Genomic DNA, 9,195 nt, shown 5'->3' with positions numbered 1-9,195 from the left:
CAGTTATTGTAATATTGTCCATAAACATATTGGCAGTGAAGAGGCATCAACATAGTGCAAGCATCTTGGTATAACCTGACCTCTTCAGGAAGCAGGAGTGTGCATGACCATCACCATTGCAGTCAGAGATTCCCAGGAAGATTCCCGCAAGGCAGAGCCCGGCACAACGTCACCCAGCAGGGAAACAGGTCCTTCGGCCCAACGCGCCCATCCTAGGCTGCAACCCACACATGTACAATTCCCACGGCCAGAGTCCAGCAAACCGTTACATTTTAGAGATACAGCGTGGAAACAGGCCACTTCCACTCGCCGAGTCCGCACCGACCAGCCATCACCCCCAACACCAGCACTATCCTACACGCACTGGGGATGATTCACTGAAGCCAATTAACCTACCAACCTGCACGCCTATGGAGTGTGGGAGGAAACAGGAGCACCCGGAGAAAACACACGCAGGTCACGGGGCGAACGTACAAACTCCGTACAGTCAGCACCCGTAGTCAGGATGGAACCCGGGTCCCTGGCGCTGTGAGGCGGTAACTCTACCACTGCGCCACCGTGCCACCCCAAACAATCAGCAACTTTACACGTAGGGTCACCACCCCACAGCTTCCCCAGACATCAGGAATGTGGTTGACTTTGGTTCAGGGATACTGAGGGATGGACATCAAACGGCACGGCCATTCTGTATTTGAGAGGCTTTTGGACGCGGGGAATGGATCAGGTGCAGGCAGAGGAGATTAACTTGCCATCATGTACGGCACGGTCATAGTGGGCCGAAGGGCCTGATCGTGCGCTGTACTGTTCCATGTGGTCAATCAGTCAGTAAGAGCAGGGCAGGTCCTCTTCACCTTGAGCTGCGAGCTCACTTACAGCAGATAGACCAGAGCAAAACCAACCTACAAACAAAACAATCTCAGCAACTCACACAGCATCACTGGGGTAGAACGGATGGCTGACGTTTCGGCTCGAGACCCTTCTTCTTCTTCAGGGTCGGGGAGGGTGGGTGAAGATTATGGAGGCGAGGAAAGACCAGGAGCTATAATGGCTGGCCTCGTGCTGGCCTCGTGACCTCGTGCAGGGTAGTGGCCTGGTGGGCTCATAGCTGGCTGGGGAAGGCGTGATCTCGAGAGGGATACAATGGATGCCTCCAGGCCACCACCCTGCCTGTTGTCATCTGTTGCCAACTCAAATGGGTCCAGGTCTTTTCTTGCCCCCAGCTCTTCACCCCCTCCCCCCCACTCTCAGTCTGAAGAAAGGTCCCGACCTGAAACGTCACCCATCCCTTCCCTCCAGAGATGCTGCCTGAGCCGCTGAGTTACTCCGGCATTCGGTGTCTATCTTTGGTGAACAGCAGCATCTGCGGGACTTTGTTTCTACACAACCTATACCCTATTGTGCAAGAGATTCAGGAGCTGGTGAGAGGTCCACCAGAGGCGGGCTGGGGTGGCAGCAAGGGCAACAGGAGTTGGACCCCCCCATCCCCACCCACCCACCCGAACAACAGGGGCGGGTCAGCGGAGCATGGAGTCCGGGCAGAAGACACAACACACACGGAGTTGACTGGTTGAAGGCAGCCGGTGATCCAGAGAGTGGGTGTGCAGTCCAGCCATGATGCACATCAGGGTTTGTCAAAGTCCTCCGCCACAGGATGCTGGTAGGATTCCTTCTTCAACACAGGGGGCATGGACCTGCAGAGAGGGGAACAGTCAGGGTTAGGGTTAGGGTTAGGGTTAGACTTAGAGTCAGAGTCATACAGCGTGGAAACAGGCCCTTCGGCCCAACTCGCCCGCACTGGCCAACAATGTCCCTGCTACTTCAGTCCCACTTACCTGTGCTTGGTCCATATCCCTCCAGACCTGTCCTATCCATGTACCTGCTTAACGGTTTCTTAAACGTTGGGGCAGTCCCAGCCTCAACTTCCTCCTCTGGCAGCTTGTTCCATACACCCACCACCCTTTGTGTGAAAAAGTTACCCCTCAGATTCCTCTTAAATCTTTTCCCCTTCACCTTGAAGCTACGTCCTCTGGTCCTCGATTCACCTACTCTGGGCAAGAGACTCTGTGCATCTACCCGATCTATTCCTCTCATGATTTTGCACACCTCTTTAAGATCACCCCTCATCCTCCTGCATTCCATGGAATAGAGACCCAGCCTACTCAACCTCTCCCTGTAGCTCACACCCTCTAGTCCTGGCAACATCCTCGTAAAACAGGTGCGTTAACTCCTACCTGCACAGCCACTCCTGAGACGGGCTGGAGTCCTGCCAGTCTCCCTTCTCCTTCCTGAGGGGCAAGAAGATAGCAGAGTGAGTCCAGGGAAGTGTGTCAGGCAGCAATTCCCCAGCCTGACCGCAAGCTCCCAGCTTTAGTTCCCAGAATGTGGCGTCGCAGGTGAACAGGGTGGTGAAGAAGTCGTTTGTCCCACTGGCGTTCATCAGATACAGCGATAAGACGCAAAAAGCTGCAGTAACTCAGCTGGAGAAAGGGAATAGGTGACGCTTCGGGTCTGCAGGAAACATGTTCCCCGATGTTGGGGGAGTCCAGAACCAGGGGCCACAGTTTAAGAATAAGGGGTAGGTCATTTGGGACTGAGATGAGGATAAGCTTTTTCACCCAGAGAGTTGTGAATCTGTGGAATTCTCTGCCACAGAAGGCAGTGGAGACCAATTCACGATGTTTTCTAGAGAGTGTTAGATTTAGCTTAGGGTTAACAGAATCAAGGGATATAGGGAGAAGGCAGGAACGGGGAACTGATTTTGGATGATCAGCCATGACCATATTGAATGGTGGTGCTGGGGACAGGGGGGGTGACAGAGGGAGGGGAGGGATTGGGGGAGAGAGGGGGGGGCAGTGGAGACAGAGCGGGGGGGGGATTGGGGGAATAAACAGAGGGGGTGGGGACACTGACCGGGGGTGGGGGAGGGGGGGGGGTGGGGAGACAAAGGGGGGTTTCGGGGACGGGGGATTCAAAGGTTCAAAGGTTCAAAGGTTGATTTATTGTCACGTACACCTAGATGTAGTGAAATTCTTTTTGCCAATGCAGCACATAAAAAAGAATACAAACATAACAATAATAAATAGCTTTAACATAAAAACATCCCCCCACAATGGTTCCCATTATGGGGGAAGGCACAAAGTCCAGTCCCATCCCCAATGTCCACCCATAGTCGGGCCTATTGAGGCCTCCACAGTTGCCTCTACGGAGGCCCGATGTTCCAGGCCGTCCTCGCCGGGTGATGATGTTCCGGCGTCGGGAGAGCCCTCCCAGCAACATGGGAACCCTGGAACGGCCGCCTCCCTACTCGAGACCGTGGCTTCCGGAGCCGACAAGGCCGCGCCCAATGGAGCTCAACTGGCGATCTCGTCGCGAGATCCCAGGCTCCCGATGTAAAGTTTCAGCGCCGCCGCCCGCAGCTCCGCGATGTTGTTAACGCCGGTCCCAGCTCACCGGAGTTCCAGCGCGGCGACCCAGGCAAGGCACCGCCCGCCCCGCAATGGCGCTCCAGCGCTGCACCGCCGTCCTCAGACCCGCATCTCCGCCGCCGCCGGTGCCGAGGCTCCGGGCGGTCCCCTCGCTCCTCGGACCCGCAGCCGCCGCCGCCGCCGCCGCCGATGCTCCGGGCGGTCCCCTCAGGAAATGCCGCTCCAGGCCCGCTGGTAGGCCGCGAGGACGGGTCGAAAGTGCAGCCCGGAGAAAAGCTGCATCTCCGACCAGGTAGGGACCCTGAAAATTAGTTTCCCCCTTCCACCCCCCCTCCCCCACACATAAAAAAGCTAGAACTCCTTAAAAACAAAACATTAAACTAACTAAAAATAAGAAAAAAGAAATGAAAAACAGACAGCTGCAGGCTAGGCAGCCATACCCCCTACAGGTCGACGCCTCGGAAGATACCAAAAGAGTTTATTGGGGGTTTGGAGTTTGGTGTTAAAGTGGGAGGGGGGAGGGGAGAGTTCAGGGAGCGAGAGTGAGGATAGAAGGAGAGTTGGGTGGGGGGGGGTAAAGTTTGGGGGGGTGGGGGAGAGTTTGAGGTGAGGGGGAACGATTGTGAAGAAAATTGCTGTGTGGGTCAGTGACAGGAAAAGGAGAGAGTGGGGGCGAGGGGGGGACGGGGAGAGGGGGGGACGGGGAGACCTCGATGATGAAGAATGACGTCCTGCTGCACGTTCAGCCGGGACACGCTTACTTTAATGCATGGTGCATCATTTACTGCACGGTGCTTACTTTAATGCGGGAGGCTGCACTGGTGCATCCACACTGAGCTGCGAGCTGTGCTTCCTGTGGGTCCAGGAGACGGCTCTGGGCTGCTCCCTCTCGCCCCACTCTCTCTTCCTGCTGCGAGAGGGAGTCGAGGCTGAGGCACAGGACGAGGATGAGGGGGAGGGGGACGGGTCCTCACACGGTCTCGCCCAGGCACACGGCGTCTCCTCTTCCATCGGCACCTGAGGGGAGAGAAGCCAGGAGAGGCAAGAGATTAATCCATGCAGCCCAGGATCACCGCAGGAGAGGTACCAGATGCTGGGGCTTTGGACACCACCAGCAGCAGAGATAAGGCAACAACTCCGGGCTGGAGAGTCTCACGTCAGTGTCTGGGAGCTCTGGGACAAAACTCTCCGAGGGAATGGATCCGAGGGTTGAAAGGGTCAAGAGCTTCAAATTCCTGGGCATGCACATCTCTGAAGATCTCTCCTGGTCCGAGAACACTAATGCAATCATAAAGAAAGCACATCAATGCCTCTACTTCCTGAGAAGATTACGGAGAGTCGTATGTCAAGGAGGACTCTCTCTAACTTCTACAGGTGCACAGTAAGAGAGCATGCTGAACGGTTGCATCGTGGCTTGGTTCGGCAACTTGAGCGCCCAGGAGCTAAAAAGACTACAAAAAGTAGTAAACACTGCCCAGTCCATCATCGTCCATCGAGGGATTTATCGCAGTCGCTGCCTCAAAAAGGCTGGCAGCATCATCAAGGACCCACACCATCCTGGCCACACACTCATCTCCCCACAACCTTCAGGTAGAAGGTACAGGAGCCTGAAGACTGCAACGTCCAGGTTCAGAAACAGCTTCTTCCCCACAGCCATCAGGCTAATAAACTCAACTCAAACAAAACTCTGAACATTAATAGCCCATTATCAGTTTATTTGCACTTTATCTGTTTTATTTACTCATGTGTGTATATATTTATACAATGGTATATAGACACACTGATCTGTTCTGTATTCATGCCTACTATGTCCTGTTGGACTGCAGCAAATTAAGAATTTCATTGTCTATCTGGGACACATGACAATAAACTCTCTTGAATCTTGAATCTTGAATCAACGACACTTGGAACTGCAGATGCTGGTTTACACCGAAGATAAGACACAAAAAGATGGCGTAACTCAGTGGGTCAGGCAGCGTCTCTGGGGAACATGGATAGGTGGACCTTTTGGGTCAGGAAGATCTTCAGGAAGTCTGGCGACGGGTCCCGACACGGAACGGGATTACGTAGAAGATAGACCAGTACAGCACAGGAACAGGCCCTTCGGCCCACGTCTGTGCGGCACACGATGCTAACACCGTTACTACTGTCCCTGCATGTAACCCGTACCCCTCCATACCTACCTAAAGTCACTCAAACCCCACTCTAACATATCTGCCTCCACCACCACCCCCGACAGTGCGTTCCAGGCACCCTCAGTGTAGAAAACTTCCCCCGCACATCTCCTTTCAACTTTGTCCCTCTCACCGTCGAGCCGTGCCCTCTAATATTAGATTTGTTCATCCCGGGCAATAGGATACTGTCTGCCCGATCTCTGCCTCTCTTCATTTTATATACTTCTATCAGCCTTCCCCTTGTAACCGGACTCTGCGGGCCGGAGGGCCTGTTTCTGTGCTGTATCTCTAAACTAAACGGGACCACACTTCCGGTGAAAACCAAGCAATGCAAGCCGTCCGTCTGTGTGGTTAGTGTAAGCGGGCTGCAGGGTGGATGTGCTGGGCAGAGGCCCTGTTTGTGTGTTGTGGGCCCTGTGACTGCCCACTGTCCTGCCCACCGGTGCGTGCATTGGATCAGAACGCAGCAATTGTGAGTCACAGAGCCACACCACGGGGCTGCGGCACGATGGGGCAGCGGTAGAGTTGCTGCCCCACAGCGCCAGAGACCCGGCTTCCACCCGGACGGACTACGGGTGCTTGCCTGCACGGAGTTTGTACGTTCGTTCTCCCCGTGACCTGCGTGGGTTTTCTCCGGGTGCTCCGGATTCTTCCTACACTCCAGAGACGTGCAGGTTTGTAGGTTAATTGGCTTCGGTGTGATTGGACATTGCCCCCAGTGTGTGGAGGATAGTGTTAGTGTGCGGGGATAGTTGGTCCATGTGGACTCGGTGGGCCGAAGGGCATGTTTCAGCGCTAAACTAAACCAAACAAAACAGGCCCTTCGGCCCATCTTGTCCATTCTAACCAAGTTGGCATTCTGGGCTAGTCTGCATTTGCCTGCACTTGGTCCTATTTCCCTCTAAACGGTTCCTTATCCATACATCCACGCAAATTATCTATTAAAAGTCAGAATTGTATCTGCTTCTGTCGCTTCCTCTGGCAGCTCATTCCAGATATGGACCACCCTCCGAGTCCAGGTCATCGATCACCTGATCACACTAGTCCTGTTATCCCACATTCTCATCCACTTCCTGCACACCAGGGGGGCAATTAACCTACAAACCCGCACGCCTCTGGGATGTGGGAGGAAACCCATGCGGTCACGGGGAGAACGTGCAAACTCCACACAAACCGCGCCCGTTGACAGGGTCAAACCCGTGTCCCTACTGCTGCGCCACTGTGCCGCCATTTTACGAGTTCAGTTTATTGTCACGTGTACCGAGGTACGGTGAAAAGCTTTTGTCGCATGCTAACCAGTCAGCAGAAAGACAATACATGATTACAATCGAGCTATTTACAGAGTAGATACATGATAACGGAATGACGTTTGGTGCAAGGTAAAGCCAGCAAAGTCCAATCATGGATAGTCCAGGGTCACCAATGAGGTAGATAGTAGTTCAGTACTGCTCTCTGGTTGTAGGTAGGATGCTTTAACAACCCGATAACAGCTGTGAAGAAACGGTCCCTGAATCTGGAGGTGTGCGTTTTCACACTTCTATGCCTTTTGCCCTATGGGAGAGGAGAAAAGGCAGTGACCAGGGTGCGACTGGTCCTTGATGATGCTGCTGGCCTTGCCGAGGCAGCGCGAGGTATAAATAGAGTCAATGCAAGGGAGATTGGTTTGTGTCCACAACTCTGTGCAGTGGTTTGCGGTCTTGGATGGATCTGTTCCCTAAAGGGCCTGTCCCACTTGGCGATTTTTTTCGGTGACCGTCGGCATAATTGACTGACCGCATGGTCACCGCAAAAGTTGCGCCGTGATGCGGCGTGACGACGTATTGGCGCACGCCGTCTCAAGTCTCGCAATTTTTTTTTTGTCGCCGCTGGATTTTGAAATGTTCGAAACCTTTCGCCGACCCTGATGCGTCAGTCAATGGCGCCGGCAATCGCCGAAAAAAATCGGCAAGTGGGACAGGCCCTAAACCGTGCCGTGATGCATCCTGGTAAAATGCTTTCTAGGGCACAGATTTGTACCGAGGTAGTGGCACGGCTGTACTTTGCCCGTCATCCAGGGATGTGCTGGCTTTGAGGCCGCGGTGTGGCCGGCTGCCGTCTGTGGTGCCCCGCGCGCGGTTCCTTACCTTGGTGTCGGAGCTCTGGTCGATGACCCGGAGCGAGCTCAGTCTCTGCACTCCCTGCTCCAGCTCCAGCGGCCTGATCTCCAGCTGCCCGCGCCAACGATCGGCCAACGCCTCCATCCAGTGGCCCAACAGCGAGCTGGCCTGCTCTCCTTCCAGGACCACTACGTCGACCTGCTCCCTGCCTGAGGGGCCCACGGGCAAAGGGGGCATCAGTGACGCAGCTGACACCCAAAAAAACCTTCCACCCATCCACTGACACGAAGCATCCTAACCCCTCACACTCCTCCATAACCATGCACAAGGCAACAAATCATCCCTAGTGGGTGTAGTAGTGTTAATGTGCGGGGATCGCAGGTCGGCGCGGACCCGATGGGCCGAAGGGCCTGTTTCCGCACTGTATCTCTAAACTACACCATTCGGCCCATCATGTCTGCTTCACCATTCAATCATGGCTGATCTATCTCTCCCTCTCAACCCCATTCTCCTGCCTTCTCCCCATAACCTGTTTGTGGGTAAGTGTGTCTGTTTAGTGTTCAGCCATGAGTGAATGGCGGTGCGGGCTCGACGGACCTGATGGTCTACTCTCGCACCTACTTTCTATGATTCTATGATTCTATAACCCCTGACACCCGCACAAATCAAGAACCTACCAATCTCTGTCTTAAAAATATCCATTGACTTGGCCTTCACAGCCTTCTGTGGCAAATAATTCCACAGATTCACCACCCTCTGGATAAAGAAATCCCTCCTCATTTCCATTCTAAATGAACGTCCTTTTATTCTGAGGCTGTGTCCTCTAGTCCTAGACTAGTCCTCTCCCACTAGATAAACATCCTCTCCTCTCATCCACTCTATTCACTATTCGGTAAGTTTCAATGAGGGCCCCCTCTCATCCTTCTAAACTCGAGCGAGTACAGGCCCAGTGCCGTCAAAGGCTCATGATACGTTAACCCAATCATGCCCGGAACCAATCCCGGGAACACTGGCCCCATCCGACGCTGCCTCTCCCACCTCCTAACTCTTCCCGCTCCCAGGGAACAGCAAGTCTAGATCTGTTCACCCACAACTCCCTGTCTCGACCTTTCCACACTCGCCCGCCCCACATCTCGATGCCGACCCCTCTCCATCCCGCACGCCCTAATTTCTCACTTCTCACCCCCTTACCCTCTCCCTCCCAACCACCCTGCTCCACCTCTGATTAGCGCCCCGCTCCCTTCCTATATTGCTCTCCGCCTCCTCCCACCCCTACATCTCTTCCCCTTCGCCCCTCTCTCTAACACCCCCGGCCATTCGCAGATCAGTACAGCACAACAACAGGCCCTTCGGACCGCGATGTCTGTGCCGAACATGATGCCAGGACCTGACTGCACACAACCCACACGCCTCCATTCCATGCACCCATCCAAAAACACCACTGTCATATTTGCCCCCCCCCCCCCCAACAGCTTATCCCTTGCATCTTAATCTTCTGGA

General features: G+C 54.3%; 1 protein-coding gene across 1 annotated transcript in view; it reads right to left on the bottom strand.

The window, feature by feature from the left end:
- Positions 1 to 996: 996 nt before the first annotated feature.
- nuggc (nuclear GTPase, germinal center associated) overlaps positions 997 to 9,195 on the bottom strand; it is an 81,877-nt gene continuing 73,678 nt past the window's right edge. The window contains exons 23-26 of the mRNA XM_033041873.1: positions 7,723 to 7,904; positions 4,225 to 4,442; positions 2,232 to 2,285; positions 997 to 1,691 (exon numbers count right to left, since the gene is read on the bottom strand). Coding sequence (XP_032897764.1) covers positions 1,622 to 1,691; positions 2,232 to 2,285; positions 4,225 to 4,442; positions 7,723 to 7,904 — 524 coding nt within the window. The 3' untranslated portion in view covers positions 997 to 1,621. The remainder of the gene's footprint in view (positions 1,692 to 2,231; positions 2,286 to 4,224; positions 4,443 to 7,722; positions 7,905 to 9,195) is intronic.

This window comes from Amblyraja radiata, chromosome 2 (assembly GCF_010909765.2).
Source record: "Amblyraja radiata isolate CabotCenter1 chromosome 2, sAmbRad1.1.pri, whole genome shotgun sequence".
NCBI classification, from domain to species: Eukaryota; Metazoa; Chordata; class Chondrichthyes; order Rajiformes; family Rajidae; genus Amblyraja; species Amblyraja radiata.
Note: the sequence above shows the minus strand (reverse complement) of the source record. Positions and strands in the feature narration are given on the sequence as shown.